Source organism: Papilio machaon, chromosome 15 (genome assembly GCF_912999745.1).
Source record: "Papilio machaon chromosome 15, ilPapMach1.1, whole genome shotgun sequence".
In the NCBI taxonomy this organism is placed as follows: Eukaryota; Metazoa; Arthropoda; class Insecta; order Lepidoptera; family Papilionidae; genus Papilio; species Papilio machaon.
The window spans coordinates 1,796,663-1,817,921 of record NC_060000.1 but is presented as its reverse complement, the minus strand read 5'-3'; the positions used below and the strand labels follow the sequence as shown (position 1 = coordinate 1,817,921).

General features: G+C 35.3%; 4 protein-coding genes across 4 annotated transcripts; 3 read left to right on the top strand and 1 right to left on the bottom strand.

Annotated features, from left to right (window-relative positions):
- Positions 1–5,811: 5,811 nt before the first annotated feature.
- On the top strand, positions 5,812–9,876 carry LOC123721730 (uncharacterized protein K02A2.6-like). Its single transcript, XM_045681358.1, has one exon. It carries the CDS (start codon positions 5,812–5,814, stop codon positions 9,874–9,876), a length of 4,065 nt encoding a protein of 1,354 aa, XP_045537314.1.
- A 1,983-nt stretch (positions 9,877–11,859) lies between these two features.
- On the top strand, positions 11,860–14,012 carry LOC106720997 (neuropeptide FF receptor 2). Its single transcript, XM_014515811.2, has 7 exons — positions 11,860–12,051; positions 12,304–12,607; positions 12,675–12,853; positions 12,918–13,040; positions 13,135–13,329; positions 13,490–13,663; positions 13,784–14,012. Exons 1-7 carry the CDS (start codon positions 11,977–11,979, stop codon positions 13,991–13,993), a joined length of 1,260 nt encoding a protein of 419 aa, XP_014371297.2. The 5' UTR covers positions 11,860–11,976; the 3' UTR covers positions 13,994–14,012.
- Positions 14,013–14,612: 600 nt separating this feature from the next.
- LOC106721036 (SET domain-containing protein SmydA-8) lies at positions 14,613–16,818 on the bottom strand. The gene is made up of 3 exons (XM_045681263.1): positions 15,445–16,818; positions 15,178–15,362; positions 14,613–14,820 (listed from the first exon to the last, which is right to left on the bottom strand). The coding sequence occupies exons 1-3, from the start codon at positions 16,754–16,756 to the stop codon at positions 14,680–14,682; spliced, it is 1,638 nt and encodes a 545-aa protein (XP_045537219.1). The 5' UTR covers positions 16,757–16,818; the 3' UTR covers positions 14,613–14,679.
- Positions 16,819–17,408: 590 nt separating this feature from the next.
- Positions 17,409–21,086, top strand: LOC106721035 (SET domain-containing protein SmydA-8). Its single transcript, XM_045681292.1, has 6 exons — positions 17,409–17,516; positions 18,648–18,687; positions 18,914–19,098; positions 19,240–19,365; positions 19,467–19,589; positions 19,954–21,086. The coding sequence occupies exons 2-6, from the start codon at positions 18,652–18,654 to the stop codon at positions 21,050–21,052; spliced, it is 1,569 nt and encodes a 522-aa protein (XP_045537248.1). The 5' UTR covers positions 17,409–17,516; positions 18,648–18,651; the 3' UTR covers positions 21,053–21,086.
- The last annotated feature ends 173 nt before the right edge of the window (positions 21,087–21,259 follow it).

Here is a 21,259-nt window from a genome sequence, read left to right as displayed (position 1 = left end):
GATCTGAAGAAAATACTCTAATCTACATTTATTTACGCTTGAGTGTGGCAGATCAATTTTTAGTAAGGACAGTTATTTATGCCTTAATCATAAAGATTAACAAAATGCCTGCAGATTATTGCCCATAGATTTAGATTGACAGAGCAAAAAAATTATTGTTATATTTCCAACATATTATGTGTATTTGTCCAAAACAAATTCTAATAGTGACAAGCTTATTAGAAGATATCTGACAGTATGTTATCGATGGTGCGGAGACGCTAAGGTAAAACGCAAAGTAACCATACCAATTAACAGGCCCCATAAGCGTAGTGATGGAACATTATCGATAAATTCATCCTAAACCTTACAAAATGTTCCTTTGTCGATCTTTTTTCGATTAAGTGAAACTGCACAAAAAGTTTTCGTTGGTAAAATTAAATACAGTATAGATATACTTGCAGAATTATTTGGCGCTCTTCTTATACCGATGGCATCATGAAGACGGCAGGAGTCGCTGGATGTAGAAAGCAGACATAGCAAAGAATGACCTCATACTATATTTTATGGACCATTACCTTCAGCAAGAAACTGGTACAGGCTTATGATGTGTTGTATATGAGAAAGTACAAAGCACAGATTTGCAGAAAAAAAATGTGAAAAAAGGAACCAGCACAGTGTACCAATTATGATCTCGGACTAAACCGTCCCTTCTCTAGTTTTCAGCCGATTCCTTTGACCTCAACTGAATTGTTACACATACATAAATAGGGTAACTAAGATAAGTACCTATGTTATAAGCTATTAAAAATTACACAACACTAGTATTGTTATCTTCCACAGACACGTCATCGACAAGTATCTTCATGTTCAGATAATCTCACAGTAGAACAATACAGAGATAATGATATTTTGACGTGTTGACGTCTTATTAACCGCCAATAATATATCCGTGGTGTGATAAGCACGATATAATCGGCCATTTTACTTTTTTATTGTTGTCTATGATGAACAATGCCGGTAGGAATTTATAGGCACTGATCCAAACGTGCTCGTCTTTCCATTTATTTTAAAACAACATTCGTATGCCACAAATAATAATAACAATGTGAATAAAATTGCGAAAGTCAAATGAATAAATATAGAAAGGTACAGGATTGATTTGGTACAATTCATGGGTGAAATCTGGCGAGTAGACCGCACTTTCGTTTGTTTATTTAAATTTCACATTAAGCTTATAGTGTAAATAAAACAAGTCAGAATGGCCTTATCATTTCAGAAAAAGCTAGTTTAAAAAATTATTTCTACTCAAGAGGAATTAATGTTGTAGGTAGGTAAGTACTAAATACCTGACACCGTATTTCCTGAAAAATTAAATTACATATTTATTTAGTATCAAATTAATCAATATCATGTAAATCTGAAATATTTGTTACGGCAATTTTTTACTCGCAAAATTTTATCGTTTTGTAACACCCAGCGCCATCTGTTGTGGAATAGCAACACCATTAGGTTCCGCGTTTTCAATATTTCCAAGAAAATATTGTATATTCAAAGCAATAAATGAAATTGTTCTATTTATAAATTTTTAACGTGTTCTAAGACCTACAATAACTTTTGGATCAATTTTTATACCACTTTTATCAATGTAATCAAAATTCAAGAATTAAATATTGTTGTTTGTATAATCCAGGAGCTGGTATTATATAAATTCTTAGATACGTATCGTGATAATATTTATAAATAATATTAATACGAATAAGTATTAAAAATATAATAATTTTTATATCGGTGTCGTAGTTTACAAGCTTCATGTGTAACATTCTTACAAAAGCTTAAACCGCTACTCGTATGTTTATGGTAATGTTAGAAATAAATTTTCAACATTCATACATAAAATTTGGAATATGCTTCGTTAAAAAGTACAGAATATAAGCAAGCCCATATGTAATATCTCGCAATGAATTTCAGTTACAGAAATCTTATATCTTTATTTGCGAATCCGTAAGCAAAACGTGTAAGGGAAAACAAAGCTGGAAATTTTGTTTATTCGTTTCACGGAATAAATTTAGATCACCCTGTAGACTCGGTGTTTTCTTAGCATTAGCGTGAGGTAGGCGTCGCTACTTTAAATCTCGCGCTACGTATGATAGGGTTGTCGACAAAATTTTCTTACTTTAATGAATATTTAGAAAACCTTTAAGTTATAAATAAATATGAGTCAACCCTATCTATCCCACTGAGTGTGACTTTTAATAATTAATAATTAATAAATAATAATCATGTAATTAATTGATTATTAACAATTAACTATTAATTTATTTACCGTAACGATTTGAAACATCACTGCGATCTAAAATGCTATTAGCGCCATCTAGTGTAACTCCTTGAAACTTATATATAACTGCACAAAGGAACTAGCTATAACGTAATCAGACAATAAAATGTGTTATATAATATAAAACAACATCTAAAAAATCAGTCATTGTCGCGACCCTGCCACCGATCCGCCAACGCCACTTATTCCGCGCCGTCTCCCTCAGCCGCTCACAATACCACTGTATGTTATAATTTTTGCCTACCCCCAAATATATTTGCAGAACAAAAGGCGCCTTAATGAATGTATCGCTGAATTTGCGAAGCCGTGATTAAGCATTGTTAAGAGATCGTGCGTCGTATTATTACGCTAAAGAGCAAATTTTTATTTGTCTACCGTCGAAACATTTTTGGTAATTTTTCACGCCCGAAACTTTAAATTGTTTTGTACCCTATTGTTATTTTTGACAATCAGTTTTCAGGTTTGCTTCGTGAAAGTATTTAAAGCTATGTTTAATGATAACAATTGAAATTGGTACTTATTTTAACGGTGGTATGATTCAAATTATACGGAAAAAATCATATTCACCACTTATTAGTTAGAAACCAAACGTTCGTAAGTACAAAGGCTTCACTTATCTTGAATATTCTAGATACAGTGGCGGAGACAAAGGCAAGCGCGGTGGTTATCGCCCCCCTTTACTCCTTGTACGTCTCCCGTCTCTCCTTTCTTTTCACAATTCTATACAAAAGTTTGAGTAAGAGTAATACACGTCTTGAGCTGTTTTAAAATTAGTGACACCATGTTGCTCATGCAAGCAGGACATGAGTTATTTTAGAAACGGATTTGCACTACCTAAAAATATTGTTTAACTCTTTCCGGATAATCTACGTATAGGAACAATCGATGATAATCTGTCCCACAATACTCCTGAGTAAGTGAATCGCTTGCATTTTGCATGAAACAAAATTTTAAGCAATATATGGCACATACCAGATTTCCAAATATGAAAACTTTCTAAAAGTTATATTTATGGTTCTTTTGGATAAACAGAACTATTTGATCTACAGATCCATCTGATTCAAGTGGGAATATGAAATGAAAGTTTATACAAATACCCTGTACTTAGCTAAAGGTAGAATTATTAAGACATTAATCTTTTAAAATTTTGTAATATATCCTACGTTATCAGAAATCATGGTGACGTTACTTTCAAGTGAGAAGCCAATTGTTCCAAGATTGCGTTAAGCCTCCGCATGTGATCTTAATTAATGAATACGAACGAATGACTAAGCTTATTTCGTTAATTTATTTATAACGAATGCTTTCATTTGAAAGGGAGGTAGATAGAATACTGTGTAAATAAATTACAGACTACGGCCTCAAGAGTTGTGTATACGAGATTAAATTTTCTTTGAAAAGTTTATATTTCTGCTATACATAGGTTTAACAGAATTTTAACAAAGTATATCTATAGTTGAAGTAATTTAGATCACAATTGTCTGTTTTAAAGTACTTTATAGAAGTCGATTGTTCAAAAATTTTCATGTAATTTATTTTTGATCCGAGTCAAAACTGTTTACGGACTTTGCGATCTCAAAGTTGTTCATGGTACGTTAACAGTCATAAACGTAGAGTTTTTATACTAAATATAATTTAAACTGCACGATCAATGGGTAGTCTGTTCAAATACTATTTACTCTTTCACGTCGTTTAAATCTTTTTAAAAAAGTCTGCATTCCCAGTGGGGACAGACGTCGTCTCTTATGATAAAGCCTTTAGCGAACATTAATGCTTTCTTATTCCCGTATGAATATTTCAAATGTGCTCAATGTACCGATAATATGAAGGAATATTTTCCGAAAGTACCGATTGCAAAAAAAATAATTAAACTATGGATTGTTTAATCTAATTTTATGTCGAATATAATATACGAATTCAATTAGAATACATTAATATATATTACACTGTCAGTGTTATCTGAAGTTTTTTTTTTGCAAAAAGTTTGGTAGTTGTATGAAGCATTCTAGTGTTTTATAAACGAAGTTAAAATAATGTATCAATGTAAAATTTTCCATAATTTTTTGCTGGCCATACCCCTCGCAGACGGAGTGTCCCTCCCGATAAGAAATGCACACATTAGAACCTCTGCTCTGAGAGCAACGAGAGCTGGAGCATTTGAAGAAAGGTCACGGCATTTGAAATACTACTTTCTAATGATTCCCATACATTGTGATGCTGTTTGTAACAACCAAATTTAATACGTTATTTTATTTAGATTAATATTTTGAATTGAATTATAAAATGTAATCGCATTTATTAACTATTACTTATTATTCTTGGGCTATACTTTACAAACCTGATATTGGCGAAACAAAAACTTGGTTTTAAAACGAAAAATAAATAAATAATAGCGTTCTGTATAAAATAATTGTGATGTAAATAATTATAAAATGTTAAGTAATCTAACGCGACTTCTTCAAGAAAAATCGTAAACAAATTGTAAAATATTTCAACACGAACTTTTATCAAATCAAAATTCACGTCGATGAATATTTTAATCCGCGCAAAGCACATTCATATATCCACAGAATCAGACGGAGTTAGAAGTGCCACAGACTGTACGAAATCTAATAAAACCGACTTGTCTACTGAGAAAAATTCACTGAGACATGCGGTAACAGAAATTAAACATAATGAAAGCAAATGACGCGAGATTCTTATAGAATAAGGGGGTTTCCACCCCAGACGGAGTCTTGTTCTGTTATTTGGTTTAGTGGGATTGTATTAGAAAATGTATTGTTATTGTTTAGAAATTGTAATATTTAACTGTGATTTTCCACTGTCAACGTTCATGTAAAATAACACATATTATCATTCTTGTTATCTTGTATCCATAAGGATCGGATGATAGTCGGAAAATATGTGAACTAACAATGTCATATTGACAGCATCATATTTTGACCAATGAGTAAGCGGAAGCTATTTTTTTTTTAAAGTCATTGGATAAGCGGCAGCTAATCGGTTTAATATCATGTTCATAACTTTGAAATTTCATAAAAATATCTCGTATGATGTTATATCACGTGTTTGGATGTATCAATTATAATAGTAAGGAATTACTATGAGTACTTAGGTAATAAGTTACTACGTTGATTTTCAATTTCAGCTATTTTTTTAAACAATGTTATTGTTCCGACAAGCGCTAACAAAGAGTTTCTTCAGCGAGCAATAAGGTCGGATGTCAATTTAGTAGCCTATAATTATACAAAAATGTGTTGCGAAAGACTTCGAAACCAAGTGAATCTGAAGAGCCAACATGTTCACGATTTGTTATATATGCGCATCAACTATGCGCAAATAGGAACGGTCGGCTGCGCCCGACCATTACGTAATCGTGATGTCATTAAAGCAGTCTGCACTAAGCAAGCGTTGTTTCAGTTACTCTTCCACATACTTATCATTGGCGACGAGAAACCAAAGTACCCGCGTAGTGAATATTTTTTTTTTTCAAAATGTCTGTTGGACAGTTTGGTATTTTGTCTTGTTTCGATCATTGTGAGCAGACGTGGAAAACGTACAAGAGTCGCATAACGCAATGGTTTATTGCTAATGACATAAACCATTTAACCGATGCGACGGGAGTAAAGCGACGCGCGATATTGCTAAGTGCATTCTCAGAGGGTACCTATAAATTAGCATCGGACTTAGCGCTGCCGAAGGAACTGCAGGAGGTGCCATACCCGGACATCCTCGACCTATTGGACGCCCACTTCACACCGAAGCGCGTCGGCTTCGGCGAACGGCACAACTTCTATGCGGCAATACAGCAGCCCACCGAGTCGTTTACGCAATGGGCGGCTCGACTGCGGGGGCTCTCGGCACACTGCGGGTTCAGCAACCTAGAGGAAGCTCTCCGCGACCGCTTCATTATGGGCATGCAGCACGGGATCGAGAAAGAGAAGATCTACGCCAAGGACTTGAGCGGCCTGACTCTGTCAAAGGCCGTGGAGTTGGCGGAAAACATCCGTTGTGCGCGCACGGGCGCCGCCAGCGCAGCCGCCGCGTCGAGCAGCAGCGCCGTCGTCGCTGCGCCTCCAGACGCGCTGTACAAGATCGGTCATTCAAGTGCTATTGTACAAAGTGCTAGTGAAAGCGGTTTAAAAAAGGTGAAGTGTTCCGTATGCGGCTATAACCACAAGTCGGTAGACTGTCGTTTCTCGAACTATACCTGCAAAAAATGCAACCGGAAAGGTCATCTTCAGCGTATGTGCAAAAGAGTGAACCAGGTGACGTCAGCGGAGACGAACGTATCGGACGAGAACGACGACGACGGTGAGTGTTTTCATATCCGATCCTTTAGAGGGGAGCCTATGGTGGAGTATATAGAGTTGAATGGGGTTAAATTAAAATTTGAAATAGACAGCGGGTCCGCCGTAACCGTTATTTCAGTGAATACCTATAGTCGGCATTTCAGTAAAACACAGTTGTTGCCAACAAAGAAAAGATTACTTGGTTACTCCGGGGAAGCGATTCATTGCCTTGGTGTCATGAGTCATTCGCACATATTGTATTGTGGGCAAACCCGTAACTTAGACGTATATGTGGTACGTGGCGGGGGCCCGGCGCTCCTCGGTAGGGACTTTATTTCCAAATTTAATTTACAGTTGACTCCAGTTAACTATTGCGACTCGCCTCTTTCAATAGAAAAGCTCCAGGCTCGATTTTCAAAAACGTTTTCGGATACTTTAGGTACATTCAACAAATATAAGATCAAGTTAATTTTAAAAGAACAGTCGAGACCAGTATTTTTCAAAGCCCGTCCGTTAGCGTTCGCTTTAAAGGAGAAAGTTACTGAAGAAATCGACAGATTGGTCGATTTAGGTGTATTAAAAGCCGTAGATCATTCGGAGTATGCGTCACCTATCGTGCCTGTGCTTAAGAGAAACGGCTCCGTGAGGATATGTGCCGACTACGCTGTGAGTATAAATAAACAGTTAGTAGTCGACCAGTATCCTTTGCCTACGGTGAACGAACTGTTTTCCAAATTACATAGCGGTGAACAGTTCACGAAATTAGATTTATCGAGTGCGTATAATCAGCTTTGCCTCGACGAGGAGTCGCAAAAGTTAACGTGTATCAATACACACCGGGGACTGTATCAATATACGCGGCTCGTGTTCGGTCTGTCCTCCGCCCCGGCTATCTTCCAGCGTGCCATGGAGACCGTATTATCGGGACTAGACGGCGTGCTATGTCTGCTCGACGACATACTGGTTACGGGCAGAAATAGGGACGAGCACATGGAACGGTTAAACTCGGTGTTGCAAAGGCTCGAGGAGGCTGGGTTAACGTTACAAAAGGATAAATGCGAATTTTTCAAGGACGAAATTAGTTATCTTGGCTATGTCATAAATAAAAAAGGGTTAAAGAAGTCACCCGAAAAAATAAAGGCAATCGTAGACGCACCTGTACCGACTAATGTTAGCCAGTTGCAGTCATTTTTAGGGTTGGCCAATTATTACAGGAATTTTGTGCCCGGGGCATCTAGAATTCTTAATCCCTTATATGATTTGTTAAAGAAAAATAAAAAGTGGGAATGGTCGCAAGAGCACACGGATGCGTTCGTTTCAATAAAAAATAATATAGCGTCAGATTTAGTGTTAGCGCATTTCAATCAAAACGCCAAAATTATTTTAACGGTAGACGCATCCCCCACCGGTCTTGGGGCGATATTATCGCAGGTGGGTGAAGATGGCGCCGAGCGGCCGGTCTCTTTCGCGTCGCGCACGCTCACCCCCGCTGAAAAACGATATTCGCAGATACAAAAGGAGGCGACTGCAATAATATTCGGCGTCCGCAGGTTCCATCAGTATTTATACGGTCGTGCGGAACCTTTCCTTTTAAGAACAGACCATAAGCCGTTATTATCAATATTCGGCCCGCATAAAGGTATCCCTGAAGTATCTGCGAATAGATTACAAAGATACGCAATGTTTTTAAGCGCGTATAATTATAACATAGAATACGTTCGCAGCGCTGATAACAGCGCGGATTATCTGTCGCGCGCAAGCTTGGTAGGGGTGAGCGAGAGCGGCGAGGGGGCCGCAGAGGCGGGGCGCGCGTTGTGCGCAGACGCCGCCGCGGCGCTGTGCGACAGAGCTGCGTATGTTTGTTTTGTTGTCGACGGCTCGTTACCGATTACGGTCAAAGAATTAGCAAACGAGACATCGCGCGATACTATTTTACATCGCGTATTAAAATACGTTCTTAACGGTTGGCCTAAGAAAGAAACAAATCCAAATTTTAAACCATATTTCTTATGTCGGAATCAACTATCTTTAGAAAATGGTTGTTTAATGCGGGGGCATAAAGTCGTAGTTCCAAGTTCATTACGTCAGAAAATTTTGGATGAATTACATACATCACATTTGGGCATTGTTAAAACCAAAGCTGAAGCTAGGTCCAGGTTTTGGTTCCCGGGCGTCGATGACGCAATCGAACGGCTGATAGGGTCGTGTGATATATGCAACCGACTGAGGCCATCGCCACCGCGGACTAAAATTTCACCATGGAAGTTTCCACCTCAACCCTTCTTCAGGGTACATATCGACTTTTTAGGTCCGCTTAATGGTCACACCTACCTAGTCGTCGTCGACGCATACACTAAATGGGTGGAAGTGTATGATATGAACGCGAATTCGAATTCGAACGCGGTGATCGAACGTTTACACGACTTTATTGCGCGATTTGGTCTTCCAAAAACAATAGTCAGTGACAATGGTACATCCTTCTGCTCACAACAATTTTTGAACTTTTGCGTGGGGAATGGGATCACACATTTAACAACGCCGGCTTACTATCCCGCGAGTAACGGTCAGGCGGAGAGTTCGGTGAAGATAGTTAAAAAGGGTATTAAAAGCAGCCTTTTGGCTAGCCGTACTGCAAAGGAGTCAAAGTTACGACTTTTGAAGTTTTTGTATGACTATAGAAATTCCGTTCACTCCACCACAGGCTTTTCTCCCGCCGAATTGGTTTACGGGCGGAAACTTAGGACGCGTTTAGATTTGATCAACCCTATATCACCGTCGTCTTCGTGCGTTCCCCTTGCTCACTTTGTAAATAAAAAACAGTCTTCGCAAGTTCAAGCTCACGGCGGCAGTAATAAACAATTTTTTTCACCGGGTGACCAGGTTTTATATAAAAAGTTTACTGGAAATAATAGATCCACCTGGCATCAAGCAACAGTTCTAAAAAGACTCGGTAAAGTGTTATATGTTGTACAAGACAACAATTCATTAAATAAAATTAAAAAACATAAAAACCAATTGTGGCTATACAAAGGTGAGGCCATGTTAAACTCATGGGACTATGACGAGATAGACCTGGGTAGTCCCACATCGTCGGTGGCATCGGAGCAGCCTGGAGTGCCACATGCAGTGCAAGACTCCGCGTGCGCAGATTCGCCGCGGGGGGAGGACGAGGAGGCACGCTCGCCTCCGACGCCGCCTACCAATCACCCCAACGTGACGGTCACTAGAGGTGTTAGACGACCGGTACTGTCTGACGAAGAAGTTTAGGGTTACTTTATATTGCAGTAATGTTTCTGTCGTCTTAATGTATTTGTTTTGATGGGGATGTATATGTATTCTAAAAGGGGAGGGATGTTATATATGCGCATCAACTATGCGCAAATAGGAACGGTCGGCTGCGCCCGACCATTACGTAATCGTGATGTCATTAAAGCAGTCTGCACTAAGCAAGCGTTGTTTCAGTTACTCTTCCACATACTTATCACGATTTCTATTAGACTTGGACAAAGTTAAAATTTACAGCTAACATGGGCTTATTACAAGAGCAATAAAGTTCATTTTAATGTCTAAAAGATGTAAATAATATGAAATGTGTAGGTTAAACTTATTCGAACAAAATTACAGTCGACAATTGTGGTTCACTCATGAAAGGGCTCATTCCAGACAGTTTGTGTGAAGAAAGATGTTTTATAATATTAGGTAAGGTTCAAGAAGAATTAAATGCAATAAAAAAAACTTAATTTAAATTTTATATATCTATTCATTTTATTCTCATATGAATATTAAGGGATGACTATTTTTTTTTTTTTCATTTATTGTACAAAAAATTTAGAATACAAATAAAATTTCGGTTGGTCATCTGTACAAAAACTTACAGGATTTAAATGTACTCAATACTGTGTGTATTTTGAAATACCAGAATAATTGTGGCAGAATTGTATGGTTTGTAAAAATTAAAAGTACTAAAATTGAGTTTATTCTATAAATGCTGATGTAAGTGACAAAAAAAGTAAAACCAAATTAATTCCTCTAACCGCTCTCTAGCATGTCGAGGTGATGACAATAGATTTGGTGTCGCAGTCTAATATGAGAAACATCCGCTACTTAAGTAAAACTCTGTCAAACGACATCGTAATGTCGCTTTAATTCGTTCAGACGTGTGTAATTCTCACGTATCATTGCTTGATGATCAACGAAAGGCAAATTGCGTATAAACTGCTGGGATTCCCATTGTTTCTGGACGAATTTACACAAAACAACATATAGATGCACAAAAAATAATCATTTAATGACAGAAACATTTATGGCGCTAGCGTTGATGTCAGAGATAATGAAAGTTTCGGCAGATTTGTAAATCGTATGCGTATTACTTGAAGTGGTATGCAATTAGAGTGTATTTATTTGGAAACTTACCTAATACTTTTGAAAATAATCGAAGACTATTTTTTATTACCATTATCAAGATATATTTAAGTTAAGCTATTTAGGACTCTTTCTGTGCTATTAAGCGTCTATTTAATTAACACTACCTATCAAAACAATTTATTTTATGACACAGAGTTAACACAGATTAAAAAAAAAAGTTTTCCCAAAACAACGTTGATTTTTTTCAACTACCAAATAACGCCATCTTTATTTTGAACATTTAACTACTAAGCAAATTACACCACCTATTCTGTTTTTGAGCTCAAACTCACGAGAAAATAGTTCTAGTTATTTCAACTAGATGTCACTGTAACAAATTACTGAATTAAATTTGAAAACTTTCTTTGAGTTGATACCGCAAAATTGTACTTCTCAAATATTTTCCATCTATACAATTTATGGACGGATTTTTAAATATAATATCTATCGTAAATACATGTATGCATATCTACCTACATATAACGTATATGACAAAAAGATTAACCTACGATCGGACATATATTTTACTTTTACTACTACCCTGAAAGTGAAAATGTCATTCCAAATTAAAAATTAGCGTAAAAAACATAAAAATACGTAATTGGCTGGTTAAATATACCGATGTTGAGTTGATAATGTCTTTGTAAGTAATGAATGAAAACTGTAATATATCCATTAATAAAAAAATACTCCTTTAGTACATTAACGATATATCATTGACCTTCAACGTATCAGTACTTCAATATAATCTCGATAAAAGCTTTCTGTATAATGGACTACCGTACATATGAGCTTATCTGAAGAGCTTTTAGGAAAATATTCATTTTGTACTTACCATACAACGCACAAAATCCTTCACTTTGTTCGCTCAGTGTGCAAGTACAGATTCAAGGTAGTCCAGTTATAATAGAAAAGTTAGAGTTAAAGCTGTTTCATGTATATTCCAAAGTTAATTTACATGCAATGGATAACCATAGTGACTATGATGAAATATTTTTAAAGTACAGTACGAATTGGACAGCTGATTATTTGGACGATGTGAGTATATTTCTGTTCCATATGCTATCTTTTAAATGACCTTTGGTAGAGTCTTTTGTTTTTCAATGAAATGACGTGTAATAACTAGAATGGAGCGTCTATCCAAAGTGGGCCTTGAGCTTCTACAATGAGTGACAACTTTGCTAGATCCTACACAACCACGACTTCGTCAAAAAATTCTAGGAGTTCCGTCTCCACCTTATGTAATACAAAAACAACGGCTGTGTTTCTAAGTGTGGACTATTATTTCAGATCGACACATCACAGTATCCATTTCCGAATGTATTATGGCATCGGAAATCAACAAGAGAAGTGGCTGTCAAAGCATCTGCAATGGTCGTTATTGGCATTATGGGCATCTTCCTTAATTCCATCATTCTCACCATCCTCATCAAAAATAGATGGCTCTGGACTGCCAGTAATTATCTCGTGGGGAATCTAGCTTTAGTGGATCTTTTGACCTTGATATTATGCCCTTGGTTCATGCTGGTCAGAGATTTCTATCAGCATTTTGTTTTAAGGAATTTCGGATGCAAATTTGAAGGATTTTTGCAAGGTAGTACCTATTGTTATCCAGCAGATGTTTACTGAAGATAGGAGATATAATAGTATGTTTCTTTCAGCGACTTTTCTCCTAGCTAGTATGGGAGCAGTGATATTAGTCTCCTACGATAGATTGGCCGCCGCAGCTCTCAACTCTGAAGCGAGAGTTACCAAGGCAGCTGCTCCAAAGCTGATCTTCGCGACTTGGTTTATTGCAATCGCTCTATCCCTACCTTGGAGTGTGAAGCGAGAGTTTATGGTAATTACAAAAAATTCTTAGAAATGTTTCTGCTAAAAATTGTACTTAATCAAATATTTTTTAGGAACGGCAGTGGCTAGACTACTTGGAAATGTTCTGCGCCGAAGACGTCAAAGTTCTCAGTATTTACTGGCATTTCATTATAATTCTTTTAGTGTGGCTGCCATTGGGGCTGATGACTGTAACGGTGAGTAAGAGAGTAAGAGTCTGTTGTACTATTAAACCGCTAATCCCCTAATATCTGCTTACTCCATTCCGGATTTGTGCTGTCATTATTTCAGTATAGTACAATAATATGGCGCTTGGAATGGAGTGCTCGGAAGCTATCTTCTAATGGTGGAGGTCAGGTGGTGAGCAAGGCCAAGGGCAGAGCGATGAAGATCACAGCTTGTGTGCTGCTGGCAGCCGCGTTCTGCAGAATACCCTACACAGTGCTGGTCTATTGGAGGAACAATTTAACGTTGGAGATTAATGCGGTATATAAATAACAACCAAAAATGATTAAATAAATCAATTGCAAAGTACAGATTAATCTATTGTTTAGCTATTTATTCTTCAAACATGCAATAATTTCTTTCACAAGTCTCTCATAAACATATTGTTTAAATTGGTCTTCATTCCCTTTTCTGTAATTAGGTCGAAGGTGCCTACAACATTATGTGGTTCGTGGCAAACTATTTGATATATGTGAACTGCGCTATAAATCCGCTTATCTACGGTTTTACCAACCTAAGATTCCGAAGGGCTATGGACAGGACTGATGGTGTCGCTTGGTTCAGATTCAGTTCTTGGTGTTGCACGTGCTCTACGGTTTGTAAATCTATTTCAAAATATATAACGAAACTTTTGCGGATTTCAGTCGGAGATCAGTCAATAACAAATATTGATATGCATATTAAAGGCCTATTAAACTTGTATTTATATTTTTAGTTCTACACTAAGAAAGGACCACCGCCTGACAAGAATATGGCAAAGATTTTCGTGATAGAAACAAGTCCTTGTCCAAATAAGAAGATAACACGAGTGCTCAAGAATATACTTCACATAAATAGAGACACTATTGAACTCAGTATACCCAAAGTTGAAGAAGTCACAACAAAACCGACTAAAATCACGCCAATAAAAGTAGACAACGTATAGAAGAATATGAATTTCACTTAAAAGGAAAAATACAATATTTCAGGTTGATAAAAGTACTTCAATAAAATATGTACTGAGTAATTTACAAATCTTTACATAAAGGAGATTATAGGATAGGAAAAATTATACGTTAAGGGAAATTTGCACCATAAAGTTATGTAAATGTTTATTTAATTAATAAAGACTTTATTCATTGTAAGGAGATTCATATACCAGAAAGTCATTTTTTTATATTTTATTACAGTTTTTATGTCCGAAGATCTTATTTTAAAGTTACTTAAATAAATCAATGATGATCTGAGTATTGTGTTTTATTTGTATAAAATGTAATTTATTCATCTATTCGTAGTCTATCTACTTATTTTTTTATTTCACCCTCTTCTTAGCTTCTGTTAATTCATGTTAATTATTTTCAACTTTCCAATATGTCATCAATACAATAAAATGTCTTCTATTATCTATATATATAAAAGAAAGTCGTGTTAGTTACACCATTTATAACTCAAGAACGGCTGAATCGATTTGACTGAAAATTGGTGGGCAGGTAGCTTAGAACCAGGAATAGGACATAGGATAATTTTTACCCCGTTTTCTTTTTTTTTTTTATTCTGCGCGGACGGAGTCGCGGGAAAAAGCTAGTTTTAAAATAAATTAATTTTCTTAAATTTGTTTTTTATTAGAAGGCGTCATTCGGGAAAACTGATAGACGCATCTAGTTGATTTGAGAGTTCTTTGACTTTTGCTTCCAATGTTTCAATCATATGTGGTTCCACTCTCAATATATTCGTTGCTTCCTGTAGTAAAGCCATGCTTTGCATTAGCTGATCCTATAAAAAATCCTTTACTTTATTATACAATGACTTATGTTATCTAATTAATATGTTACATTAAAATGGTTGATTTATTATTAGTTTGATGACGTATACGTATATTACGAACTGATCATCAGTTCGTAATATGTGGTTATAAATATCAACTAGGACAATGTCTTGAAATACAAATTTTATAATCCTAGACGAGTACATGGTAATTTGGCATCAATTCAATTATTAACGACAATAAGCATTTTATTAACGACTCAATATTAAAAACTTAGGTAAGAAAGATAGTATAATATTTAAAGGTTGTAATGTAAAATCTATGAAAAGAAAGGAAATGTCGAAAAATAATATATTCAAATCGACCTGTGCTCCAGTCTTCGTTAGTTTTTGAGCTTCAAATTCTCTCTTCGTCTGCATCGACATAGCTGCTTGAAGCTCCAATAGAATTGTCCCACGAAATCTTGTCCATCCAGGATCCAACTTGTCTGCTAATTCTAGCAGTTCATGACAGATTTCTATTTTTCGATTCAACAAATTATTAGGGAGTTCTAAAAATAGAACAAAATATAAATAACCTGCGAAATCTATTTGCGTAATAAAATAAAATGAATTGAGAATTGAACCAAATACCTGGTAATGTGTATCCTTCATAGTTTCCATAAATTTGAGCCAAAGCTAATTTCGCTTGAACAATCAAATGGTTTGTTGGGTGCAAAGTTAAATTGTATTTCTCTATAAAATTCTCTAGTTCCTGTGGTCCACTTTTATTTAGCTTATTTAAATCTTGTTTCAATGCATTGTTTCCCCAAAACATTTGTCGGCTTTGAATATAATGATCGCATTTCTCACATTTCCATGGTGCGGTATCATCAAAAGTATTCGTGGATACAAGCATTGCTCCTGTAGATAGACCGTTATCATTGAATACTCCATTGCAAAGTGAACAGTATATATTACCTAAATAAGTGCCAAATTCAGTTGGATCTCCGCATCTTTCGCACTTACAATCAAAACATTTAGTCTGTTTTAAATGTTTTCTTCTATCTAGCGTTCCCCATAATGATTGAGTGTATGAAGCTGTTATGAGGTCACCTTTAGTTATGGGTACAGTCGCTAAAACTACCATATTGTAATCGTTACCCACGAAAATATGACGAGTGTTAGGTCTACAATTATGGTTCATCATCGAAGCTGTAACATAAATTGCTCTAAACCTCTTAGTCCCGTCCGGAGATCTAACATCAAAAGAGTTTGTGTCAAAAATGGACGCAACTTGTAAAATGGTCTCTTCCTTGAAAGGCAATCCAACAATGTTCTTAATAAAAACAACTAGATTGCTTTTTAACACATTGTAAAAGTGTGTATGGATACGTTTATCCAAATGTGATTCCAAATTCATTATATTCTCAAATTGTTTAGGATTTGATTCCTTCAATAACAAAACTCTAAGTGGTGCAATCACACAGTATGCTGCTTCGGCTTTATCAGGGCCATCATATTTTATACTACTCTTATAGCCTTTATCTGTCATTGCTTTGCATTCATTTTTATGGACCTCATCTTTAGCACATTCTGGGCTACACATAGGCCAATTGCATAATGGACATTTATAGTAATCTAAGTTGTCTTCTATCATAGTCGGTTGCAGTTTCTTTCCACAGGATAAACAATGCGCTGTGCTGGTTATTCTGGGGCCGATCATAGCTGGTTTCTCCTTGAATATAATTTCACCCTGCTTGATATCTCTGGTGGCTATCATATGTCTGCCTAAAGCGGAAGTGAATTGAATTTTGAAAGGGCAACATCTTGTTTTATGTCCGTCCTTCCACCCTTGTTTCTGGTGCGATCTGGAGCAGTAATAGACCTGTTTGCAGCCACCGCACGTTTGGTTCGCTGGCTGTTGGCAGACATCGCAAGCTGGTATTTCCCTTTTAGATTCCATTTTTGTTTCTTTTGCGGCTGTCACTCGAAGACGCTAGGCACGCCCGATCAGGCCCGGCACCAACACAATACTCGTCCAAAATAGACACGTATAATTATCTCTACGCAACTAAACATTTGGGAGATGTGCCAACAAAATGAAAAACTGCGAACCACGGCTCTTTTGTAATAAAAAACTGTAATGTGTTCTCCGATGTACGGATTACCGGTTTTAACATCGTTAAGAAAATTCAAATAGTCCTGAAGAATTTTAAAACGTACAAATTGAAATATGATACCTTCGTTTAACCGTTTAAATAAAATAAAAACGTAATGAATCGTTCGACGCGGCAGCTGCTTTCCTCTTGATATATGATTGTTTCATGTTGTATATTTTCTTGGGTGGCAATTACATTGAATTTTCTTCAATAACATCAATAACAAACGCCAGTTTGAAGAACAAAGCCTTTAGTTTTATTCTAGTTTATTATAAAGACGAGTCAAATACTAGAAGGGATCATGATAAAAATGAACGAACATCAAAAATCCGTTAATTACCCTCCTATCATAATACTCGTATATGTTTCAAATCTAATCCAGGAAATTAAAAGTTTCAAATAAATATATTTGAATTCAAGAAATATCTAGATGAATATCTCCAGAATCAAAATCTCTGACATATTTAAGTTACGAATATATCATATGGATATATTTATGTGGACAGATTTATACCAATTACGTAAGACGATGGACTCAAGCACACAGTCGTGAAGACTCGGTCGGTTAGTACACTCATATGTTAAAAGATAACTAACAGTGAAAAACCCACGTGTTTAGAAAATTAAAGTAGTGTTTTTATTAATGTTTGTGAGTGTTTTAAAGTAATAGGGTTTTTATTTTAAAATTAAATAAGGTTGGTATGTAAAGAGGTTTTAAGGGATTTTTTATCTTGTTTCAAGCTATGGTTTGGAAGTTTTAAATGTTCATATTATTATAATTATTCTACATTTAATTTAATATTCGTGTTCTATTTATTACTTTTATAAATATCGATAAAGCATATAAAAAGATCCAAACTTTGGAAGTCAAAAAAAATATTTATCATTTGAAAATATTATTTAAAATAAATTTAAGATGAAATTTTAACATGAGAAATCAACAACACTATAACATAGTAATCTTATATTATATCAGTACTATGATTAACCTGTAAAATATCGAATTAGTTAGTAATGCGGTTAAAGGTTATTTGAGTATAAAAGTACGAGAATAGACCGCTGTATCCCACTAACCGACTTCAGAGAAAATGTTTGTGATTTGCAAAATATACAATATACCTAATTTACATATTCTGTGTTGAAGAAAATTCTGTGTTTGATTATTCAGTGTGTTCTTTTTTTAATATCGAGTCAGAGAAATTTAAGTTTTATTTACCGGATTATGTTTAACTTAATTGAAATTTGTTACAGTTCAATTTTATTGTTTTTAATTTTCGAGTTCCTAGTAGTAATTATTTGGTACAAGTTCGTTTAGGATAAGGTTAGAAGTTTCATTACACCCTCTATCATCCGAGTATAACTGAAACTTTATATCTCTTACTAATTCGTTAGTTGGCTTGAAATCATAAACAGAATTTAATCTGAAAAACCTAAATTAAACAAATTATATTTCAACAAATTATAAAATGTATTTGTATATATCAATTAGTTAAATATTTTTCTTAAAGCATAACTGTATTACACCAAAAAATACAGTTATTTATTGTTTAGTTACACACGTGTTTAAGCCTTTGACCACCGATGATTGATATGGAGTACGAGTACAATTGCAGTATCAATAATAAGGATTTGTTTTTAATAAAGTCGTAAATAAACCTTAAGTAAATACTATATTAATAATAATATTTATTTCAGAAACATGGGGCAAAACGAGATAGTTACAACACCGTACAAGGTAATTTTTAAAACATCACCATCTAGCGGAATTTTATTACATTAAATAAAAATTCAGGATCACTGTTCTGGAGTTCTGGAGCATGGAAAAGTGCATTTAATTTGACACTTATGAACAGATGGCGCTAATATATTATACTGTATTAATCACGAATCTGAAAGGTTAACCTTTCAAATAAGATTTTTTTTAGTGCCATATTAAATATCAAAACTTTTTGACATTCCAGGTGGAGAGTTCGGATGAACTAGGCCGATATATGGTCGCGACCAGAGACCTGAAGCCCGGAGATCTGGTCTTGACCGAAAGGCCACTGGTCTTCGCTCCAAAAGCTATGCCAGATCCGGAAGCGCAGATGCCTTGTGTTGGCTGTTATAAGCCTGTATTCACAGACATAGGAGAAAGATGTGCTAAGTAATGTATTTTTAATCAATAAGAAGTTCAATTGCTTAGAATATGATGCTATATTTCTATAAAATCTAATCAAGTTCATTGTACATTGTCTGTCAATGTCTTAGAATGTAACAAATAATATACTTGTTTTATCAATTTCAGATGCGGCTGGCCAGTGTGCAGCGGCAATTGTCCTGGTTTAGTAGACCCTCAACATCACGGGGTTGAGTGTGCCGTGTTAAGTACCCGCCCTGATTGTGTACTTGACAACATGGCCGATTACTACAGGTAAAGTTTACATGTATTGTGTTTCTTTTCATCCGAAGGAATAGCCATTAAAATAAAAGTAGTAGAGAAACTTTTTTCTTAATATAATTGTTATTTTTCAGGCATGATGCTTTACTTCCATTGAGATGTATTCTTCTACAAAATACTGAACCGGAGAAGTGGAAAAGCGTATTGGATATGCAATCACACATGGAGTGCAGAGGACCTGGTACTGAGGCTTACGAGTATGTGATATTTACAAAGCTTTTTAATATATTACTAGTGATAGAGGCGCAAATTTACTACTGAATTATAGTTATCCTAACTAAAAAAAGGTGGACAAAACAAATTTAGGTTTAATTGAATGTTTGTTTTTCGGTGTATTGTGATCTAAATTGGCTAGCAGGTCACTATTATTAAGGCTAATGACTTAATATACCAATTAATGTAATTGGTATATTGGGTTTCCGTTATAAGCTACCCAAATATATAATGTTTGCGAAATATTATATATTTGGGTTTGGGATTATATCTTTGTCGATATTACATATATACTAAAATGTTTATTAATTGTATATCGTCATAACATAACCATTCTTATCTTTTCAGAGAAGCTAATGAATTCATCGTTGAATATCTACTTGCGAATTTTATTAGTAAACTTGATAAAAATATCAAAGATAAATATTTAACAGATATTTCTAAGGATCTTATTCATAGGATCTGCGGCATTATTGATACGAATGCATTAGAAATACGTTTACCCGAAGGTGCAGAACTTCAAGCTTTATACGCGAATACTTGCATCTTAGAGCACAGTTGTATTCCGAACACGAAACATACATTTAACCAAACGTGTGCAGACAAAAATGATTTGTATAGAATAACTGTTAAAGTCGTAGTTCCAATAATGAAAGAAGAACATATCACAACTATGTATAGCCATGCGTTATGGGGAACAGAAGCTAGAAGACAACATTTGAAAGACACCAAATATTTCTCTTGCAAATGTCCAAGATGCAGCGACCCAACTGAATTGGGTACCTATTTAAGTGCTATGAAATGTTTTGGTGATGGAAATAAACCTTGTAATGGGGTGCACCTACCGCAAAATCCGTTAGATGATGATACTGAATGGGCTTGTAGCGAATGCCCAGTCAAAGTTAACAATTCACAGATAAATATGCTGATATCTCAAATGGGCGAAGAAGTAGACGGTGTACTAATGATGGGTGGTTCAGTGCCGATGCTGGAGAACCTCCTTTGTAGATTATCAACGTTCTTACATCCGAATCATTATCACTTATATTCATTAAAACATTCTTTAATCCAACTTTATGGGAGACAACCAAATTATATGTCCGAGGAAATTTTAGATAAAAAAATAAAAATGTGCAAAGATCTAATTGAAATTACGACTACTTTAGATCCTGGTAATGCTAGATTGAGTTTATATAGTTCGGTGTTACAACATGAATTACACTCCGCCTTAATTCTAAAAGCGAAAAAGGTCAAAAGTGACGGTAGTTTCAAAACTGCTGAAGAAGTTAAACCATTACTTCTTGAAGCCAAAGTTTGTATTGAACGTGCTTTAGAAGTATTGAAAGATGACATGGAAGAAACATCGGGAAGAAAACTGTATGATGTAATAGAAGAAAGTAAAAAGAACTTCGAAAAATTCTGCAAAGAAAAAGATATTTCTTTATAAAGGAATTTATTAGGCAATGTTATAAATTACAAGTTATTTACTTAGACTACTTAACATCCAATATGTTTGGAAAGTCATATAAAATTCAAAAATGTGTAATCAGTCAAAATTTTAGTATAAATAAATAAGTCATTGATATTTTATTAAAAATATTTAACGCATATAATTTTATTATTATCTTTTACTTACTTAAAATTATTTATTATA